Source organism: Saccopteryx leptura, chromosome 3 (assembly GCF_036850995.1).
Source record: "Saccopteryx leptura isolate mSacLep1 chromosome 3, mSacLep1_pri_phased_curated, whole genome shotgun sequence".
Classification (NCBI taxonomy): Eukaryota; Metazoa; Chordata; class Mammalia; order Chiroptera; family Emballonuridae; genus Saccopteryx; species Saccopteryx leptura.
Genome location: NC_089505.1, coordinates 224,821,443 through 224,843,775, shown reverse-complemented (window position 1 = coordinate 224,843,775; position 22,333 = coordinate 224,821,443). Strand labels below are relative to the sequence as shown.

The following is a 22,333-nucleotide window of genomic DNA, read 5'->3' as shown; positions in this document are numbered from 1 at the left end:
TTCTTGTACTGATGAAATAATTCTGCATCTACCTTGCATGGTGACTGTACAAAGCTACAGGGTGATAACATTGCAAAGATATGTGTGTGTGCGTGTGCATGTGTGTGTGATAAAGAGACTAGTTCTCCAAAAAGATGCAACAATCTCAAATGTGTTTGCTCTTAATAAGAAGCCTTCAGAATGCAGCAAAAACTAATGGAATTGAAAGAAAAATAGAGATTTACCTCCAAGGACAGTTGGAGCATTCAATATTCCTATCTCCATAAATACTAAAACTAGTAGACAGAAAATCACGTATAAAAGACCTGAAAAACACTGTCAACCAACTAGACCAGATTGACATTTGTAGAAAAGTCCACCCAAAAGAGCTAAATACACTTTCTTTTTCAGTGCACACAGAATATTCTACAAGATAGGTTATATTTTGGGCTGTAAAACTCATCTCAATAAATTTAAAAGTATAGAAATTATACAAAGTGTAGTCCAAGACCATCACTCAATTAACTAGAAATCAATAACATTTCAGAGCATACTACAAGGGTGCAATAATCAGAATGGTGTGATATTGTCATAAATCTAGACATATAGGCCAGTGGAATAGAACACAGAGCCCAGAAATAAACCCACACATGTGGTCAAATGAGTTTCACAAGAATGCCAATACTATTCAGTGGGAAAAGGACAATCTTTTTAACAAATGAAAACTGGCTATCAAAATGCAAAAGAATAAAGTTGGCCCTTATCGAACTAACACCATATACAAAAATTAACTCAACATGGATCAAAGATCGGAATGTAACAGCTACCCAATAAAACTCTTAGAAGAAAACATAGAGAAGAGCTTTATGTCATGGGGTTTGGCAATGATTTTTTGTCTGTGACACCAAAGGACAATAAAAGAGCAAATAGATAAATGGGACTGCATAAAAATAAAAAGTTCTGTGCATCAAAAGACACTATTAGCTTTCCTTTAAATGAAAAAAAAAACAGGCTTCATTGATTGAGAATCATATATCTGATAAGAGGTTAATATCCACAATATATAAACAACTCCTACTACTGAACAACAACAAAACAAACTGTGTGGGAACACACTGTGTGTGTATAGATTATGTGTTGTGAAATTGTGCACCTGAAACCTGTATAAATTTGATAACAAGTGTCATCTTAATAAATATAGTAAAAAGGAAAAGATAAAATACATGCAATCTAAACTTTTAAAATAAACAAACAAACCAAAAATATAGTACTAAAATTTCTGGCTAGAACATTAAACCAAGGAAAGGAAATATAAGAAATACAGATTTCAAAAAAAGAAATAAAAGTGGGCTTATTTCTAAATAGCATGATCCTTTTGTTTATAAAAAACAGCAACACGTGTTTCCTTAAGAATAGAAATGAGACAGAAATATCACCTTTCACCACTCTTAAAGAAAACAAAAAACAAAAACAAAAGAAAAAGAAAAGAAGAAAAGGAAAGAAAAAAAAAAGAAAAACCTATTCATAAACGAGCAAAGGACTTGAATAGTCTTTTGAATTTCTCCAAAGAAGATATACAAATGGACAATAAGAACATGAAAAGGTGCTCCACATACTAGTCATTAAAGGAACACAAATCAAAGTCATAATGAGACACCCTCTCGCAATAGTCAGGAAGGGTAATAAAGACAACAAAGCAGAAACAGTACTGGTGAGAATGTGGTGAAGACCCTTGTGCATGGTTGTGGGGACTGTAAAATACAGCCACTGTGGAAAGCAGTATGATGGTTCTTCAAAATGTTAAAATAGAATTGCTATATGGCATGACCTGTGGTGGCACAGTGGATAAAGCATAGACCTGGAAATGCTGAGGTCGCCAGTTCAAAACCCTGGGCTTGCCTAGTCAAGGCACATATGGGAGTTGATGCTTCCAGCTCCTCCCCTCCTTCTCTCTCTTTGTCTCTCTCTCCTATCTCTCTCTCCTCTCTAAAATGAATAAATAAAATTAAAAAAAAAAAAAAAATAAAATAAAACATTTGGGAAAAAGTATATATATGTAAGAATATAAAAAAAAAAAAAAAAAAAAAGAATTGCTATATGACCCAGCAATCCCAATTCTGGTTATATACCCAAAAAGATTGAAAACAGGGACTCAAAAAAGGTGTGTGTTCCCTAGAGAACCGAGTAGCTGCTGGTGGGACTGTGGGCCATGCTCCAGCGCCACACTGAAGGCATATCCATCATCGTTTGTCCAGAGGCAGATTAAGGTCAGTTGAGGCCTCCGAAGCAGAAGAATATATTGGGCCCTTTAAAAAAAAAGAGAGAGAAACAGGGAAAATAAAAATACATCTTAACCATATTTCTAAATAAATAAAAAATATTATGTACTATTTATGTCCAAATTGCACATATGAAACCAAACTTGGTGCCATTAGAAAAAAGTGTAAAATTGGGGTTTTCTGGGGCCCTGCAGAAGTCGGGGCCCAGGGTGTGCGCCAATGCACCCACTGTTAAATCTGCCTCTGATTTTTGCCTTATTTTCAAGTTTGGAGAACTTTCTCAACAATGCTCTGTTTCGTCTTTCTCATTTCTGCCTTCCTAGCTCATCAGGCCATTTGTACACACCTCCACTGAGACACATTGCAGCATGGATAGCACCAATAGCACCGGCAGAGACCTGCCCCACCCTCAGCGAGCTCATGCAGTCTGGGCTGGGGAGGCTGCACTGGCCTCACTCTTCAAGAGGCAAAAGGAAGGAAGAGCCTTGAGAAGCCACTGCGGTGTCCTCAGGCACTCGGTGCAGTTCACTGGAGTCAGGGGCTCGGAGGAGGCAGTGTGGGCAGATGGCATTTTACCTTTTTAGGTGAAGTACTATTCACTTCTCAATACCTGCAGTCACTATGATCATAGAAGCCTGTTTGCTTAAAGCCAGTTTGCCTGTGGAGAAACTCCTTCTGGAATGTCTTTCTGGTTTGGTTCTTTTTGCAACTATTTCAGTGTCATTTGTATTGGGTCAATTTAAGAATTTTGTAATAAGGTAACATCTACACCTTTTATTTTTCTCAAAAGTGTTTATCACATTAGTGGCATAATGTGAATGATAGAAGATTATTTTTTATCTTTTAAACAATGTGATGTTGTATTTATTCTTGAATACTCTAAGGATCATTTAACCAAGAAGCCTGAACACAATTTTAAGAAAAGTTATGCCTTCACAGTACATGGTTATCAGTGAGATTGTTTGTTATTATGTTTGACCTTTACCTTTCATTCACACTGATCATAGAGAGTGTGTGGATGGATTAATACTACCTCAATTATTACACAATCACACATTATTTTACCAGTTGGGAACTGAAGACAGATCAATACACACAGCATGAGATAGATTTTATTTCCTAAGGAAATCATCAGCCATGTGAACAAAGATGCTGATACAAAGATATCTGTCACAGTGTGATTTTCAATAACAAATAACAATAATATAAAGGACTAAAAATAATTGATTACTATATAGAAATGATATTGCATCTACACAATAAAATACTAAACAACTAATGAATGTGATGACATCATTATTTATATTTGCTGTGGAAAGATATTCTGCTGTTTTTCTACATGAACAGCAGGCTGAAAAGAGTGTAGATCTTACAATAACAGTCTCCGGTCCTGAGAAAACCATGGGTAGTTACCTGTGTCCACAAGCAGAGGAAAAGCTGTGCTTGCGGGTTTTCCGATGGTGCCATAGTCTCACTGTTTAGTGTCAAATATATAGTAGTAAACCCAATCAATCTGGATTCACAGGTGTTTCTACATGAATAGCACAGAAAACCTCCTTAAACAGGAGAGCCCCACCTTTAGCAACATCCACAGGCTTGAGGGATTGAGGAAAGGAGGGAAGGAAGGCAGGAAGGAAGAACGGATAGAGAGAGGGAAAGAGGGGGTTGTTTTAAAGCTACCTCCCTGAGCTGCTGTCTGCACAGACTTCTATGAGTCTGGAAGGGCCCGAGGTCCAGGAACTGAGTGCTCAGGAAAAGCTGAGAAACCCCAGGAAGTTTTCAGAATTGCTTAAAGGAAGAGAGTCTCCAGAACCTTCCTTCCTGGGAGAGATAGGGTGGTGTGAAGTCACCTTGGGAAACCCAGCTCCTCCTGTCTGCGCCATTTCAGGTCCCCTCCCTACTATGTTATTAAAGGGCCCAGGTGTCCTTGTGACTGTCCTGGCAGGAGCAGGCAGACACGGTCGGCTCTACCAGGAGGAAGGAGTGTCCTTGGGCAGCTAGTTGCATCCTCCACAGCAGGACTGGTCTTCCCTCCTGAGCACACCTAGGATCCGCCGCTCTGTGCTGGGGGGGTCGAGAGGCTGCTACCCAGGCCCCCGCCAGCTCAGCCTCTGTCTCCTCCTAACACCTTCAATTTCACAACAGGACGATCCATACGCTGAAGGCCAGGATGGTTCTGAGCGGGGCCCTGTGCTTCCGGTGAGTATCCGAGCCTCAAGCTGGCATGTCCTTGGGGGGAGTGAAGGCCAGGTAGATCTGTAGTCTAGCCTTTTCCAAGGGGGAAGGATCTGGAACACCTGAACTACAGGTCTCCAGGTGGTGTGGGCAGCTGGGCAATTGGGAACAGCCACTCTGTGCCCCAAGAGAAGTTTCTCTCGCCTCTTCAGTCTGCTGGTCACCTCATGGGAGCTCCTCCATGAACAGAGGGACAGGTAAGTCACCTGTGTGGAGCTGCAGGATCATGCATTCATATTGAGAGAGGAATTCAGGAGACCAGTCTGAGCCCTTTGTTACACCTACTACAGTGACCTGACATGACCAGCCCCTCTGTCCTACTTTCCCCTGCTTCCCTTTGGGACAAAACCACAGTAACGAAACCATCATTCAGTCTGTCTGTGCTCGAGCATGCGCAGACCGGGCACATGGCCATGTCCTGGACGCCGTAGCCATGAAGGACACTCGTCCTTGCTCTCGCTGGACTCAGAGCCTAGACAGCTTTTCCCAAAGTGTGTTCTGTGGAACCTCAGTCCTATGAGCTGCTTTACACTGGGGCTCCCTGATACGTAAATGTGGGAAATAAGCTTTTTACATTTCCTTATAAGTGAAAGCAAATTAGGAACTTCGAAGTAGATATTTGTTTGTTTTAACCAACACTGAACCAATTTGTACACAGCGTGCTGTTCCCCACATAACATCTGGGTAACTCAATGTAGGACATGCCTTCATCTCACGGGATGCCAGAACTGAGCTCATAGATGGGAAATGCACTTGAAAAGTATGATGAAAACAATTTAAATTTAAAGAAATGCTTAATTTAGTAGGGTATATGTGGCTGAGCCTATGGAAAAGGCCCCTTGATATCTTCAGTGATACCTGAAGACTTAGATTTTAACCTGGAAGAGGCCTGGGCATTGTGTAACGTGTCATCGCAGCCTAGCCGTGGGCGGACCTGGGGCAGAGAGGTGAGTGGCATGTCTGCGTCTGCAGTGACTGAGCAGAAGAGGTGCAGAGCAGGACAAGAACCCAGGATCTGACTCTCCATTGTGAGGCATGGGAGGACTGCTTGGTGTATAAAGGCTTGAATAGGATAAAGGAAAGAATCCCAGACTCAGTGGAGGGTGTGGGCCTGTCCACTGGTCAATTGTGAACCCCGTGGGGCTGGGAGAAGGTTGTGCAATTGGTTTGGGCACAAGGGAGACAGTGCCTGGGATTGGGGGACCCTGGAGCTGGGCAAGCTGGACACCCACTCTCCCCTGACTGTCATTGTCCTGATTTTCCAGAATGAAGGATGCAGCACTGAAGTTGCTTTATCTGCACAATAACCAGCTTCTGGCTGGTGGCATGCATGCAGGGAAGGGCATGAAAGGTGGGTGGCAAGCAGAGCCCTTCCTCCCTAGATCCTTGTATACTCTGAGGGTGGGGCTGGAAGGTTAGGACAGTCGTGCCAGACCCAGGTCTAACAGAGTAACCAGGGCACCCGTAAACCAGGCTTTGAGGAAGAAAAAGCTACACCTTCCAGCAAAGTGAGACGTGTCCCAGTGCCACCTGGTGCATCTATGCGAAGGTGGGAATGTTTTTTAAAATGAATGTCTTGTCCTTCCTTCACAGGTGGACATAGGTCATGCATTGCTTTTCCTGGAAGCCAATGCTATAGAGAACTAGGCAGGCTCTCTGTGTCTTATTCCCAAGTGGGGGTGTGTTTCTGTCCCTTTACCCTGGGTGCCCTCTGCTCTAGGAGATCTCGGTCACCCTGAGTGATGAGACCCTGGGAGTTGGTGGCACCTTCTAGTCTAATGCTTATTCATTCTGCACTGCACACCGTGAGCGACAGGCCCCCTCTCTAAAACAGCACTCACCTGTCCACAGAGACCTGCTCCCTGAAGTCCAGGATGGGGGAGGGGAGGGAAGGCAAGCAAGTCCCCTGCATCTGGCTTCCTTCGTCTAGGCGAGGAGATCAGTGTTGTCCCCAATCGGTTTCTGGATGTCAACCTTTGTCCAGTCATCCTGGGCATCCAGGGAGGGAGCCAGTGCCTGTCGTGTGGAACAGGGCAGGAACCGACCCTAAAACTAGAGGTGAGTCCTGTGGGGTGACATCTGGCTTCCTGAGCAGCAGAGGCTGGGCCCTGAGGCCGGGCTCTGGAGGTCTGAGCGCCTCTCCCATCTCCCATTATTGCTGCTCTGTGTCCCATGCCCTCTGCCCAGCCCTCCTGGCCACTCCACTCACACTCTCAGCTGCCATGCCCTCTGCTCGCAGCCCGTGGACATTATGGAGCTCTACCGCAGCCCCGAGGATTCCAGGGGCTTCACCTTCTACAGGCGGGACACAGGGCTCACCTCCAGCTTTGAGTCGGCTGCCTTCCCGGGCTGGTTCCTCTGCACTGCGCCTGAAGCGGACCAACCTCTCAGACTCACTCAGCTCCCAGAGGATGCCAATGGGGACCACCCCATCACGGACTTCTACTTCCAGCAATGTGACTAGGGCAATGCCCCTCCAAATCCTCTGGGCAGAGCCAGTGGGGACAGGAGAGAAGGAGGAAGCCCAGCTGACCAAACTGGATTGGTTGGGCACATAGCTGCTCTTTCCTCTCTTGGTTCCAGGTTTGGGAAGATCCTTCTGAGATTTGGGACTTAGTTCAGTTTCTTTTTCTGGTGGATGGTGATACTGATGAGAAAACTTGCAAGAATGACACGAGATTAAAAGGGGCAGTGGTGGAAATCCTTCATGCTTCATGGTAATGTGCCCGGTGCCCCTGAACCCCACAGGTCAGCCCTGTCCCAAGTTGAGACTATTAGGGCCACCAGCTGCCCACATTAGTTTGTCACCATCTCTGTACAGGAGACGGGATGGGAGGGTCAAGGAGTTAAGGACCCAAGGCTCAGTCCCTTCCCCCTTCCTTTTAATTCAGCTGCCATCCTAGGCGCCTTTTCCATCCCCACCCTCACGCTGTCACCATGGGCAGGGCGGGGTAGCGATGCCCAAGGAAGTGGCTCCACCTCAGAAGACCGAGGATGAGCAGGTGTGTCACTCCGTTTGAAACCCAAGGAACAATTAAAATCCAAGATGCTGGTATTTAGTCACATGGAAAGATGCTCATGACATATTCAGTGAGAAGAGCAAGTTACAAGTTATATTTTGTAATTCCATTTTAATTAAAAATACTTAATAAAAAATACAAAAAAATGAGAGATTTTACTTTAACTTTAGCAATGTCGGGGTGCTGGTATTATAGGTGACTTCTTTTTGTTCTTTTTATTTGTTTGTGTATTCTAGTTATTCTACACTGAAGGTGGGTTACTTGTGTCATTAGGATAATTAATCTTGAGGTGATCGGGGCAGACGTCATTTCTGGTGGCCCTCAGTTCCTACTGCCTCGGAATGAGATTTGAGTTGTGTGCATGCTGCTGCCTTAGGTGGCGGCGGCAGGCTGGAGTCGGATCTCGGCAGAGCTGTGAAGGAGGAGGGTTTGGTGGGTTCTGGCGGTGGGAGTCCCTTGTGGAAGGAATTTACAGAAAAGAACCCTGAACTTTGACCTGGAGAGGTCACAGTCCCTGAGATTTCAAGGTGTGGCATTCAGTCTCCAAGGGTCTCCTGTGGTGGTTGAGTAGTATCTCCCTAAATTTGTGTCCTCTGGGAACCTCAGACTGTGACCTTATTTGAAGACCAGGCCTTTGCAGGTGCAAGTAGTTGAAGTCATGCTGTATTGGGTTGGGCCCTACACCCAATATATCTGGTGTCCTGGTAAGAACAGGTGACCCAGGGAAGAAGGCCACGTGGAGGTGGAGGCAGAGACTAGAGTGTGCTACAATAAGGTAGGAGTGTCGATGGCTGAGGCGCCTAGAGGAGGCATTGTCCCCAGCCCTTCAGGGGAGCATGGCCTGCCAATCTCCCCAGTGGAGAGAGAGAGAGCACATTCCTGGTGTTTTAAACCACTAAGTTTCTGATAGTGGGGTGTGACAACCCTAAAAAATCAATACCCGGTCTGTTGTCCTCACACTCTGTCCCCTCCCACTTCGCACCTGTCCTCTCAGTGAGCAGTAGACTACAGCAGACATCACGCGGTGCCACTTCCGAGATTCCCGCAGCTTCCACGTCAGTCTCTCTGTTCCTCTGTCCCCTTGAAGCTGCATGTTGTTAGCAGCAACAGAGACCCGAGTGTTGAGTGTTGAAAAATGAAGGTCGACCAAGGGCCGTGTGAGTGAGCATGGAGGCGGTCCCTCCAGCCGTGGCCAGGCTGCCGACCCTCCGACTGCGACCTGGGGAGACTGACACAGAACTTTCTAATTGTCTTTTCAAGTGTGCACGTCCTAGCTGCCCAGTGGGCTGTAGAGCTACGTAATAGGGACGTGGGCTGTATGTCTCTGTCACACTGCAGTGTGAGTGCTCAGGGAACACCACGGATTGCCTGGATGCACACCCCATGCTTTGGCCGCTTACACAGAGGGACAAGAGATGGAGGGAGGGTGTCAAGAGCGACCCCCGGCCTCAGAAAACAGACACCTGCTCCCATTCCTGCCATCTTCTCTGACCTCACTCTGCAGGTGTCTGGCTGTTGGGCTGACCTCTCCCACTTCCTCCCCAAGCCCTTCAGGGAACTTTGCAAATGACGTGAGAGGAAGAATTACAATAAGCAGTTGGTCCTCAGAGAACACTATGCTTAAGTGTTCTGTGCCGTGGGAGTGAGCAGATGAATGAATGGATGGACAGATGTGTAGATGGATGGACTGAGGTCAGTTCTGTCAGTTCGGGGCCTGGGTGTCCATCCCACTCATCTCACACTGGGTCATGTGTGCTACTCATCCAGGGCACATGGGGCCTGTTTAGTCCATGAGGGATCTAAGGTCAGTGTCCTCCAGAGGTGAGATTTCTTACATGTTCTGTCCCTTTAAATTGATACCAACTATTGCACGCCCCTCCCTTCTTTTTAAACAGGGTCGTACTCACATGCTGTCAGCCCCCACTCTCACTCTGCAGGGCTCAGCCTGGCTTCAGACACCAGAGGTGGTTCTGTCCTGGGCCCCTTGCACACACCCCTCTTCCCTCTGCCACCTTCAAGCCTAGAATGGAGCCCATGGGCCACCACACGGAAGGCAACATGAACACATATGACCCCAGCACTATTGATCTGGTAGCCCAAGCCGCCAATAACAGTGTCAATGACAGTAGCTACAAGCAGGGGCCCAGCGCCTGGCTTCTGTGAACAAACGCTCATTAACACCCCTGCCTCCTCATTAGCTATTAGTGCTGCAGACACTGTGAACTCCCAGGCTGTCCTTCACATCCTGGAGCCAGTTTTACAGATGCTGTAGGCCTGACCCACCTGATCGGGCAATATAAACCCAGGACAGGGGCCCTGGAGAAACCAGGTGGCTGTCCCAGGCACACAGGATCTGCAGGTCAGTGGTGGGCAGGCAGGATTCTTTCTTTATCTTTTTTCTCTTATTTACCAACATCTCCAATATGCCTTTTTCTTCCAGTCCTCTAGATGACAAGATGTCTTATTCACAGAACACTGTGGAATGCTAGATAAGTCCAAGGTCACATAGAAGCAATTTAAAGAGAAGCTATGGGTTAAGTCAAGTCAAGGTATTTTTAATATTTAGAACCATAGATTTTAGAAGGTAATGTCAGAGGAAATATCTATTCAGGGCTGTTCATTAGTGTGGCATGAGGTTTGGGTCTCTTTAGAAACACCCCGCTGCCGGCTTTATTAGTCAAGGAAAATGCTCACAGGTTCTGGTGTCTCTGTTGTTCCCTGACTCAGCAAGGCAGGTTTCTTTTATTCATTTTACTTTCATTAAGTTCCTATGTACAAATTCAGTGTAAAGTTCAGTTTTTGAAAGTACTGACCTGCCCAGCCTCTTATTCCAATGATGATAAGTTGGAGGACCAGGATAAAGGGACTTTCTAAGGTGGCAAGGCAAATTCAAATCAATAGCAGCATTAGGTCTTGAACCCAACCTTGCGTTTAAATCTGCTGCGTGGTTCTATGCCCTGCCTGTAAACAACACTCGTGTCTGTGGGGAGGTTGAAGGGAGCTATACACTGTGTTTTTTTGGCTTCAAGATCATGTTAATTTTTATAAGGGCAACAAATGTCTAGATATAGAACAATACAGTGAATAATAATAGGAGTTCAATAATAAACAATACAGTGAAATTTAATAGGAGTTCAGTGTAAGATGCGATAATAAAGATTCATTAAACTCTGAACCATGGCATCAGAGGGTGTTTGATCTGATTCTTAACAACCACATAATCTAATTTCATGATTTTATAGATGCTGAACTGAGGGTTGGAGGTTAAGTGATATAACCTTGTATGTCTGAATTGTTACTCTGAGTTGTTAATTAATTTGACAGAACTAGACACTCAATCTACTGTACATGGTTCCATGTTCAGTGACCCTAATGCCACAGGTCAGAATGAATAGAAGTGAGGAGGAATGATTTTTGAGGCAGGGAAATCAAAGACAGCCCTGAGTGTGCCCATTGAAAGGTAAGAGGAAGCCACATGCCTGGAGGGGTGACTCAGTGTCCACGGAGAAGTGAGATGCATGTATACATGTACATCAGGGCTGGATGGTGGTGAGACAGGCAGCCATGTGGATTCCAGAGCTAGGCAGGGAGTACTTAGAAGATGGGTCTGGATTGAAGGTAGAAAAACCAGGAATACAGGCACAGGTCTAATGGCTGTTAAGAAAACAAAGCTACATCTTAAAAAATAATCTATCAGAACTTGTTGCTAAATCAGCGTAGAGTAAAGAGATGGGGAGGAATGGTCAACAACTCTCAGGGTTTTGAATCTCACTGGCTGGAGGAAGATTATGTCAGTGAGAGAAATGAAACTGGAAGGGCCAGCGGGCCGGGGGGGCAGGGAGACAGTTTATTGAACCTTTGAGATATTTGGTTGGGTGTGACAGCAGCATGCCCAGAGCGGGAAGTGCTGCCGGCTACTGTAGATAAACTGAAGTGTGCATGGGGCTGGGGAGCGTCGACCAACACGATCACTGCAGTTATAGAAATGGGTGAAATGAAACTCTCTGGGAAAGAAAGAGAAGTGCTTAGGACTTTGACTTGTGGCTTCCATCCTTAGGCATGCCCCCAAAAGGAAGGGAAAATCTACAAAATCTGAGAAGAGAACATGGAAAAGTGTGGAAGGAGGGCATCAATGTCAAGGGTTGCAAGGGGAAGCAGTCAAATATCAGAGGGATTGAGGAAGACTCTTGATTTGGTGCCACAGAAGCTAATGTCGGTCTTGAAGAACATACACGCATAACATGTAGGAGACCGAGCAGAGGGTAGGACAGAGGTGGTGTGTATGGAGGATGTCCAGGGTTATTTGGTGCTGGTATTTTATACAGGACAGGTGAATTGATGAGCTCTGAAACAACCAGAGATGGCGTTTAGGGAGGGTTATAGGACAAAGTCCAGTGAAAGGCCACTTAGGGACAATAGAGAAGGAAAAGCTTTGGGGATAGGGTGTGTGGCATACAGGGAGAAACTGAGGCAGATGTTCAACACTAGGACCCTAGGCTCCCTGGTGGACTCAACATGGACTTCTCACTCTCCCTCACTCCATCACAGTCTATTCAAAACCCACGCAGGGGACTAATGTGAGGACCTGTAGGGGAGACTGGGATTCGGGGCTGCAACCACAGCATCAAGTGGGCGTCATCGAGGCTCTGCTGCTGTGGACCTCTCTGGGCTGAGCGATCATTTACTGCTTTGCTACTCAAAGTGTGATCAAGGGACCAGCAGCATCGATGTCACTTGGTGGGTGGTATGTTTGATATACAGTCTCAGGTCCTACCGAAACCGATGATATCAGAAGCTGCATTTTAACAAGAGCTGCAAATGATTTGTATGTTCATCAGAGAGAGAACTGAGCTAGTCTATTGGTCCAAACCTGGCTGATCACTGGAATCACTTCTAGCCCAGAAAATAGTCTTGTCTTCATCAAGACAAAGGTCAGGCACTTTGGGGAGCCAGTGGCTTTAACTGAACACCTCTCTTTAAAAAATTAAAACTTATTTTATACTAAAAAGGAAATTCATATTCATATAGGAAGGATGTTGAGATGTGAAAATAAATAACAACCACTCATGATCCTGGCTGGTGCTGCAGCCATGTGCGCAGTCTTTGCTTCTCTGTGTGGCTAAGCCCAGATCTGCACTCCTGCCGGTGCCCTGTTATCCTCTACCCTTGCCAACACTTAAACTCTCACTGCAAAGCCCAGGGATAGGGAACAGCTTGTCCAAAGGGACCCAGAAGCAGATCCAGCACTAACGCTGTCTCAGTGACACCGTCCTTCTAATGTCCAGGTCGTGGAGCATGGAGCTCGGTGTACTGTGGTGGGAGGAAGCCCACCATCAGCATCAACCTGCCCTCTCACCTGCTTCCTCTCTGAGCCCTGCTCCTTCCTCCTGCTTTCTCTTTTCCCATTCCCTCTTATTTTCTGAGCTCTTTTTTCTTCTCTTTTCCCTTCTTGGTGCAAATCTTTACTCAGTAATCCTCAGCCTTAATCATTCTTGCCTTTTAACTTTTCTGGGCTATTTCCCAGCTCTTACCGCCCTCATGCCCCAGTTTTCTCTGTTTCTCTCCAAGCTAGATTCCAGACTAGCTTTATGAAGGTTGTTTTGGGGGAAAGCTCTAGGGCAGATAATCCAGCCAGAGGGAGAGGAACTGCGTGGGGCTTTGTGGTCTGGGGTTGGTACGGGGACACCAGCTTCAGTTTAGATTACTCATCCTCTAAAACACATGTGTCTATATAGCAAGACTGTCCTGTGTTCATGTGGTGTAGCTGGGGGAGCTTTTCAGGGTTTGTTCTTTTGCATGGTGTTAGCCAGGTGATCCAGTTTCTAAGAACAGTACTGTCTAACTCTGCAGGGGGCCTGTTGTTCCCCGGTGCCGGGTCCTCACTCCCTGCTAAGTGGGGCGAGGAGACTGTGGTGACTCAGTGCCACTGGGAAGTGGGACAAGGTTTGAGCTAAATAACTTGGGGTAACTTGTTCAGTTTCCCAGGGCTGGCACCAGGGCAGAGTGAGAAGATCACACCCCAACCAGCTCAACCTGTTTCCAGATGTCCCCAAATGAAGGCGACGTGCGCTGCCCGAAGCATTTGGGGCTAGGGACACCTCCACCTCGGTGGACTCTAGGGGCTAGTTATGGGACAGTGGCCTGGTGGGACCTTCCACCCATTGACTGGAGGGTTTGGAACCCACAGGACCTCTAGCCCTGCTCCACTGCCCTCCTCTGACAGTTCTTCTGTCCTTTCCCTCAACAAGGACCAGTCTCTTCTGATTTCAGGAATGTGTTCCCTCCCCATGGCGAGATACTATATGTAAGTACTCCTTTTCCTGCTCAGGAGCCTGGGGATGACACGGGGGAGGGAAAGAGGCCTAGTCAGGAAGGCAAGGCTCCTTGCTTTCCCAAACCGCCAGTGCCCCATAATTAAGTTTAATTATAATCTCAATCACAGCAGCTCTCTTTCCTAAGAGTCTGCAAGATGCTAGTCATTCTACTTTCTTGTCTCCATCCTAAGAAATCTATGAGGGGGTGTTCTTAAGCCCATTTTACAGATCTGGAAATGAGGCTTCGGGTTTAAAGAAATTCCCTGATGTCACCCAGAGCCAGGACCTAGACTGCACGTTCTCTGTGCTGCTCCATCCTCTTTCTAAAAGCCCAGCAACCACTCTGAGTCTCAATGACAGTGCCTTAACTCTGGCCTCTGTGGCCTTTACTCCCAGTCTGAGTTTCGGGGTCTTACTTGCATTGTATCTCCTTTGCTGTTTGGGCGTTTACGTACAGCTTATTCTTTCCTGTCTGTGCTTTGTTGTAAGTTACTCCAGTAGGGAAGGAGATGGGACATAATGGAAATGAAGCACACTGGCCTCTGGAGTGCCCTTCCTCAGTCCTGTGTGGGCACCCTATCCTGACCTGGAGGCCAGTCAGGGCCCCAAGACGTTACAGCTTGGCTGGGAAGCAATGCACAAGACATGCAGATAACAAGACAGATGCCACACCTTTGGGCATCTAGCTTGAGTTCAGGTCTCCCAATAGACTATTGTTGACAGATGCTCTTGGTTCAGCAGCTGGCAATCCTGAGCTCCTCAGGTCTCTACTTTTTATTGTAAGCGAACTTGCTTTAAACACATACAGTCATTAACTAAGGGAATCATAAATGGCTGTTATTGAGAGAGGACAATCTCCTGGAGGCAATGGTGGCATTGGCCTGGAGCTTGTGCCCTGAAAGGAGGGAAGTCTCCTCAGACCCGAGACGGGCTGTCAAACATCCTTGAAACCAGCCAGGTGACTAAGCTGATCCCCACATGACTTTGACATTGCACACGTTCGCTCGTTCACCGCAGTTTCTCCCCAGCCCAGGCACGTCGTCACCCTCCCAGGCCCATCATTATAGCCACAGCCAAGCCCAGTGACTGTCATCAGGTCCATTTCCGCTTTCTGCTGATCTCCTTGCATGGACACCCATGGCATGGGCACCCCAGAACTCATCTGTCCAGTGCAGGGGACCACATGGTATATCCACCATTATGTAGGCCAATGTATTTTCTATTAAAAAATCTTTAAATATTTGAAAAGCAAATCACACTTCAATATACTCTCAATCAATTCCTTTAATAAGAGAATAAACATCAGTGAAAACTTAGGGCTGGCCCAGAAAACCTGGGATAAGGCTCACTGTATCCCAGGGACATCTCAGCCTCATGAGGAAGCTTCTCCAGAAGGTGGTAGAAAAGGCTGCTACATCAACAGGAAAACTCTCTACCCCAGTGAGACGGCATCAGCTTCCCTCAATGCCTGAAGGCCCTGACAGAGCCCAGGCCTTGTAAAGGGAGGAAGCACAGCCTCTGACAAGCTCCAGGAGGCTTTCCCTGCCTTCAGATGACCTGGTCTTTCCCTGCTCCTTTCTCCCCTGCAGAAAGAGAAGAACCCCCAGATATTTAGTATGGTAATCAGATGGTGAGGTTTGGCACTCAGTGGTGTCGGAAGGGCATGGGCCATCAGCATTGCCACCCTGTTTCAGAATTAAGGATGCGGATCAAAGGGCTCTGTACACAAGAGACGGCCAGCTCCTGGTGGGAGACCCTGATGCGGACAACCGCTGTGCAGGTGAGCCGTGGGGCCTCCACCTGGGGCACTTGCCCAGGCCGACCTGCCACAGGCTCTTCCCTTCCCTCCTGCCTCTGGTGACAGTGAGAAGAGACAGGGAACAGCTGAGGACCTTTCCTAGAGAGAGGGTCATGGCCCCTGGGTGAGCCCCAGGTCATCCTGCAGCTTGCGTACAGGCTCAGGCCAGCTGTGCCCTGGCCCAGTTCCTGCCCAACAGCTCATACAGAGCTTGCAGTATGGGTGCCCTCATGTCCTGGCTCTCTCCTCTCTTCCTTCCCAGAGAAGATCTGCATACTTCTCAACAGAGGCCTGGATCGCGCCAAAGTTCCCATCTTCCTGAGCATCCATGGAGGCAGTCGCTGCCTGGCATGTGTGGAGACAGAGGAGGGGCCTTCCCTGAAGCTGGAGGTGAGACTCGTCCCATCCTGGGGGACCCTGCAGACCCTCTCGTCTTCCAGGACGCTCTGGCACCACTGCTTTCATCTGTGGGTTCCCTGTCAGGTCCATACGTCCCCTCCTGCAGGCTTCCACCATCTCCCTCCACACTCAGTGCCAAGACCCTTGACCTCCAGAGCCCTTAGGAGGCAGTTCCCCGGGTAAAGACCCTCCCTGTGCAACCCCTCACTGGCTAAGCCCTGAGGCCTCCAAGGCTGGTGCTTACTCAGCAGCCACATCCTGCTGCCAGCTGCTTGCCCCCACAGGATGTTAGCATCGAGGACCTGTACAAGGGTGGCGAGCAGGCCACGCGCTTCACCTTCTTCCAGAGAAGCGTGGGCTCTGCCTTCAGGCTGGAGACTGCTGCCTGGCCTGGCTGGTTTCTCTGTGGCCCGGATGAGCCCCAGCAGCCGATAAGACTCGCCAAGGAAACTGAAGCCTCCGTCCGCACTGAGTTCTACTTCCAACAGAGTCCATAGGGAGGCAGGGGGTAGAGCTACAGCCTAGTGCTCCCAAATCAAGCTCATCCAGCTCAGGGCCTATGGCAGGTAGAGCAATGGCCCCCAAAGACATCCATATCTCAATTGCCAGAATCTAGGAATTCGTTGCCTTACAAGGCAAAGGGGACTTTGCAGGTGTGATTAGGTTAAGGGTCTTGAGATTGGGTAACCATCATGGATTATGGGGGGAGCGGTGAGCAACGTCATCACAAGGATCCTCACAAGAGGGAGGCAGGGAGCAGGAGTCAGGAGAGACATGCTGCTAATTATAAAGATGGAAAGGGGGGTGGTGAGCCAGTGAGTGCACATGGTCATGAGGAGCTGAAAAGGCAAGGGAATGGATTCCCCCCAGAACGCCCAGGAGGACCCTTGCTGACACCTTGACTTGAATCCCATGGAGCCCATTCCAGGCACCTGTCATCCAGAACCATAAACTAATAAATCTGTGTTGTTTAAGCACTAAGGTTGTGGTGGTTTGTTGCAGCAGCCGCAGAAAGGGATACAAGGCCCCAGGCCCTGGGTTCTGTGTCTAATGCAGGGGTGGGGGGCCTTGTAGAGTTCTTAGAAGGTTAGCCACAGCCTCTCCTCCAGTCCGTATGCTCCAGAGCTTCTAGAAAGAGCCAAGAAGCTCCCAGAAGAATTCAGCTCATCTCCTCTGTCCATGGTCAATGCTTTGAGCAGTTTAAAGTTCCAGTTTTGGCCTGACCTGTGGTGGCGCAGTGGATAAAGCTTCAACCTGGAAATGCTGAGGTTGCCGGTTCGAAACCCTAGGCTTGCCTGGTCAAGGCACATATGGGAGTTGATGCTTCCAGCTCCTCCCCCCTTCTCTCTCTCTGTCTCTCCCTCTCCTCTCTAAAATGAATAAATTAAAAAAATAATAAAATAAAAATAAAAGAATCATTTAAAATAAATAAATAAAAATAAAACTGTTTTAAAGTTTCAGTTTTAGTTTAAGCATTATGATTTTTCTATCAGACACTTCACAATGTATCAGTCATTCTATAATTGGCACCTTTATTTGCTATTTCTGATATGTGAAGAACAAGGAGGGGCAGTGGGTTTCTAAGGGACAGGCCGACTTTAAGTTTCCAGTCTGCCGGTTGCAGAGGCCAGGCAGGTTCACACTGGATTTGGGCAAATGATAAAGGAACTACAGAGCCAGAAAGTATTGGGCCATTCCCATTTAATAGATTCTCACAACAGCAGATGAGCAAAGAGACAGGGGAAAACTTCTTCTCATGGCAGCAGGCAAACCAACATCAAAACAGCCCCTCGCAGTGGTGGGGAAGCTATCCACGATCTGCCCCGGGGGAAAGCACCCGTAGCCTTAAATAGACTATACACATGTGGCTCTTCCACATGCTCACACACTAATCATGCAAAGTGCAAGCAAGCAAGCCTAACACAGCTGTTTTCCCTCCACCCCTCTAGGGTTGCTTGCCTCACAATCTACACGACAGATATCTTCTGCAATGATTTCTGTGTGAGGAGTGAGGTACATTACATAAAGACTACAGACTACAGCAACAGAATTACAAAGGCACAAGCTACGCCAAAAATGACAATAATTACAAAGGTGTCCTTCACAATGTCTCACTGAGGACTCTGCCCAGAGAGTTAACTGGAAGCCCACCTTCAGCCCCCTACCCCACAGTGCTAACAAAGCCATCCATTGTAGATGGGGGGAGGCCTGTACAGCCCAGGGCCATATCCATTGAAGAAAGTGTCCTTGATGAGTCTCTGCAAGTAGATGGGAGTGGCTTCCCGGTGCAGGAGGGCCCTCCACAGGTGCCACGGTCACCCCATCAGGGTCTCTGACACTGTCCACAACTGGCATGTCCATCCAGCAAGGGAGCCAGAGTCCCCCTCTTGTCACAGTCCCTGCATCAAGAGTCCATTACACCACTCAGTGATCAGTCCATGATAGTGCAGCTGTATCTACAAATCGCCCAACGTGAAAGTCCATTACAGGCACCTAGCCATATAGCTCTTCAATGACAGAACTCAGCACCTTTCTGTAAGTGCTCTGTCCATTGCCACAAGCCCCAGCCAAATCCCTCTGCAAGCTCATAGGGCCTGAGGGCGTCAAACACATTCAAGGCCTGTGCTGCCTTGACATATCTCCTAGTTGTTGCAAAAGCACTACCTGCTGCACTTTAGAAGGGGACCAATGGACTTCCAGTTTCACATGGGGTCTCCAACTCCCCAGTTAGACAGGTTCCTCTGCCTTCCCCCTATTCAAACTGCACCAATGGGTCTTGGGGATCCTCCTCTCCCTCAGCTGTCTCCAGCAAGTAATCCTGCAACCATGCCACCCTCTCACCAACTATTTTCTTGGCAGCTGCTGGGGCCACCCACTTCCCCCTCCTTTTTAGTGGCTGGAACCCTCTGTTGCAGCTTAAGTTGCCACCAAAGCTCTAACAGGACTTTATTACACTTGCCATCTAATTTCTCCCTATCTGCCACAATCAAATCTACCCACATCTTTGTTCAGGTAACCTTTACAGGCCCATTCCCCTTGTTAATTGGGGGATAGCATGGGCAGCAATGCTCACACTTTTATGATTCCATGCTGCCTCCACTTCCTCCAAATATGCCACAATCTATGTAACAGTGTTGATGGGCTGCCTTACATAGAGGCTCAAGGTAGCCACTAGTGACCCAGAAAGGGCTGATGGGGCTCTACAGAGAATAAAGCCCCTCATTCTTGCCATAAATATCAATACGTTCTCATCTGGTGCATGGGTCCTCAGGTTGAAAGCAGCATTCCTCATACCTACTTCCCAGAAGACCTGCTCCAGCTCAATATATGACCACCATTGACTTCCTGCCCCTGGCAAGTCTCCAGCATTCTGCCAGACCATATGAATGGCAGCCACCTCTCATTCTAATAGGGTATGGTTTCCTGAGTTGTCATGGCAGTTTTGAAGATGTTGCCTCAAGGAGTGCATGGTAATGGCAGCTATTTTCTTCATCTCTGTTCTGGAGAGTATGATGCCATCCACTCTCTCTGTCCCACAACTGCAGCAACCAAGCTGCCAGAGAGTAGTTGGGTTTCTGCCTGAATTTTGCCCCTAACTCCATCAACTCTCTCTGGGTGTAGGGCCAAACCACAGAGTGCTCAACTACTTGCAGAGGGAATTGTGCCTGTGCCTGAGGCACTTTTGACTGCTGGGTTTTTACCTTCTGGGTAACCACCGGCCAGGCTCTAGGTGACCACAGTTGGGTTCTGAGTCTGCCAATGGCAGTTTCGGCCCAAACGTCTTCCTCCTCAGAAGAAGAGGAGTTGGAAATGCCTGCTACCACCAACCCAGGGCCACTCCACAGGCATGAATGCAGCTCCTGCTTCAGCCCCTGCTTCAGCTCTTGTGGCTGCCGACTCTTGGTCTGAAGCTGAAACTCAAGCTTTTGAATCTGCGGTTGTTTCTCTAACAACTGTTGCTGCCAGTGTTCTGTTTCTAAGGCAAACTGCAGCTCCCAAACCCATAATTTCTTCTCAAGCAACCGTTCCAATTCCAGGAGCCATTGGTGTTAAGCCTGTATCTCACACTGAAGCTCTCAAAAGCAGTCAGCCTTCTTCTCTAGCAACTGTTGCAGTTCAAGCTGCTGTTGGTGCTCAGTCTGAAGCTCATGCTGGAGCTTTTGATCTTGTACAGCTTTTTGCAAAAAGCTTTTTGTTCCTTCTCACAAGGCTGTAAACACACTCAGCCCATGGCCCCCAACAAGGTAGCCACAGGGAACCATATGCTGGAAAAGAATGGCCAATCCTCTATCCCGCCTTTCAGTGGTGTTGGTGGCTCCATACTGATCTGATCCAAATCCTGTTCACAGCACCAGATGCAGTGTGGGTGGCTGAGGCCAGACAGATTCACATTGGATTTGGGAAGACGGTAGAGAAACTGCAAAACCAGAAAGCATTGAGCCATTTCCATTTAATAAATTCTTGCACGGCAGATGAGCAAATAGGCAAGGGAAAAACCACTTTTCATGGCAACAGGTGAATGGACAGCAAAATAGCCCCTCTCAGTGGCAGGCAAGCGATCTATTGTGAGGGCAAGCACCCATAGCCTCACAGAGGTTATACACATGGCTCTGTGATGTGCTTACTCACTAATCATGTAAACTGCAAGTGAGCAAGCCTAACACAGCTGTTTTCCCTACACAGTGGAACTGATATGTTGAGGTGACTTGTTACAGCTGGGAATACAGAAGGCCAGGGAGCATGTGTGGATGGCTGGAGCAATGCAGAGAGTTAGGAGGTAAGCAAAACCATGGGGCTGGATCAGGGGCCTCAAAAGCAAAGTAAGAGTTTTGGTTCATTTTCAAATGTAAAGGGAAGCCAAGGGAAGGTTTTAAGTAGAGGATAGACATGCTGGGCTCCCTGACTCTAAGGAGTCTAGATTCTTCCCCCTGTATCCCCATGGCCTGGCATTTGTGTGTGGGGACTACCCTATACTTTTTGAGGGCATATTCTGTTTAGTTTTGGTTCACCAGTGCCCAGAACTGCTGCTGGTACACCAGGCAGTGCTGAGCAAATACAAAATCTCAAATTAGTGGATGATCACTTGGTTCTTGTCGGATACCTGAGGAGAGCTCTAGCAGCCAGGGGATGGGTGTCACTGCAGCACAAAGGTGGAGCTGGCAGGGGGCCAGACAGGGCTTCATGAAGGACAGGGCATTAATCTGGGCCTCAGAGAAAAAGCACTTTTCCAGGAAGAGAGTGTGGTAAGGGCCACTCTCGGCAGAGAGAACAACTCAGAGAGGCATGTCGAGTGATGGAGCTCACCTGTGCTTTGTGAGTCATTGACGCGGCTGGGACCCAGGTCTTGTGGTTGAGGAGTTGCTGAAAACTAAGATGAGAAGATCGGTGTGGCCTGACTGTGAATGCTGTAGAAGGAGGATAGACTATTCAGGAGGCCTGGAGGAATCATCCAAGTATTTCAAGTCGAAGCTGGACTTAAGCCCAGGTCTTCGAGGTCAACATTAAACCTACTGGCTGTTACTAGGGCTTCAGCTCAGCTCAGTTTCCTCTTCTCTCCTTCTCAACCACATGTCTTCTGCTTGGCACTGTCCTGGGGTCAGTGCTGGCACTCTGGGTCCAAGGCTGGCCTGATCCATCTCATCTCCTTCCCTCACATAACTCATTGTGACCCAACTGAGCAGAGCCATGAGTGGCATGAGACATGAGTACACCTGGTGACCGTGGTACAACTCACAAGAAAAGGTGAATTGGATCCAAGTTCTCTATTTATGTAAAAAAACATCTTGAGCATCTAACGTATGCCAGTTCAGCTTTAGTGCTTGGGAGATGAATAGGATGGACAAGATTTAAAAGACTCGGTCCCAACAGGGCATCTGCCAGGCTCTGGTGGAAAGAATGATGGTTGTTCTGGCTCTGGGAATTTCAGAGTAAGAAATGGAAGTAACTTCTAACAGGTGCAGTTCATAGATGCCACCTCCCAAGGCTGTCCCTTAAAGTCCTCCGCCTCCCTGGTGACCTCACCTGAGGCTTCACTCCACAATTAGCCCACCAGAACTATTATGACGTAAATTCCTGAGAGAGGCACTCTTTATAAGTTTTATCCACTGTTTGCACCTCAGAGTGAAGTAGGTCAGAGCCAGAGACAGTAAACTGGTGATTAAAATGCATTGTAGTAACCTCTCAAGAGCTTGCATGGAGTCAGTCAGGTGAGGTACCGAGAGATGTGGGCAGGTGAGGATGATCCAGGCAGAGTAGATGGCCAAAAATAGGCCTAAAGGAAGTATTGCATGTGGCTGGTGTGTGTTAGTG

General features: G+C 47.7%; 2 protein-coding genes across 3 annotated transcripts; both read left to right on the top strand.

Moving 5' to 3' along the window:
• Nucleotides 1–4,428: 4,428 nt before the first annotated feature.
• IL36RN (interleukin 36 receptor antagonist) lies at nt 4,429–7,247 on the top strand. The gene is made up of 4 exons (XM_066372325.1): nt 4,429–4,457; nt 5,759–5,844; nt 6,424–6,551; nt 6,733–7,247. The coding sequence occupies exons 1-4, from the start codon at nt 4,429–4,431 to the stop codon at nt 6,955–6,957; spliced, it is 468 nt and encodes a 155-aa protein (XP_066228422.1). The 3' UTR covers nt 6,958–7,247.
• A 6,359-nt stretch (nt 7,248–13,606) lies between these two features.
• On the top strand, nt 13,607–16,926 carry IL1F10 (interleukin 1 family member 10). 2 transcript variants are annotated; one of them, XM_066372324.1, is made up of 4 exons: nt 13,607–13,817; nt 15,522–15,607; nt 15,888–16,015; nt 16,372–16,926. In XM_066372324.1, the coding sequence occupies exons 1-4, from the start codon at nt 13,642–13,644 to the stop codon at nt 16,519–16,521; spliced, it is 540 nt and encodes a 179-aa protein (XP_066228421.1). In that variant the 5' UTR covers nt 13,607–13,641; the 3' UTR covers nt 16,522–16,926. The 2 variants fall into 2 exon arrangements, with proteins under 2 accessions (XP_066228421.1, XP_066228420.1); XM_066372323.1 differs by having other exon boundaries at nt 16,309–16,926.
• Nucleotides 16,927–22,333: the final 5,407 nt, after the last annotated feature.

Coding starts and splice junctions, on each gene's coding strand:
- IL36RN (XM_066372325.1), top strand. CDS start 4,429: ATGGTTCTGAGCGGGGCCCTGTGCTTCCG. Junction 4,458..5,758: donor AGCGGGGCCCTGTGCTTCCG/GTGAGTATCCGA, acceptor CTGATTTTCCAG/AATGAAGGATGCAGCACTGA. Junction 5,845..6,423: donor TGCAGGGAAGGGCATGAAAG/GTGGGTGGCAAG, acceptor TCCTTCGTCTAG/GCGAGGAGATCAGTGTTGTC.
- IL1F10 (XM_066372323.1), top strand. CDS start 13,642: ATGGGACAGTGGCCTGGTGGGACCTTCCACCCATTGACTGGAGGGTTT. Junction 13,818..15,521: donor CCCATGGCGAGATACTATAT/GTAAGTACTCCT, acceptor ACCCTGTTTCAG/AATTAAGGATGCGGATCAAA. Junction 15,608..15,887: donor TGCGGACAACCGCTGTGCAG/GTGAGCCGTGGG, acceptor CTTCCTTCCCAG/AGAAGATCTGCATACTTCTC.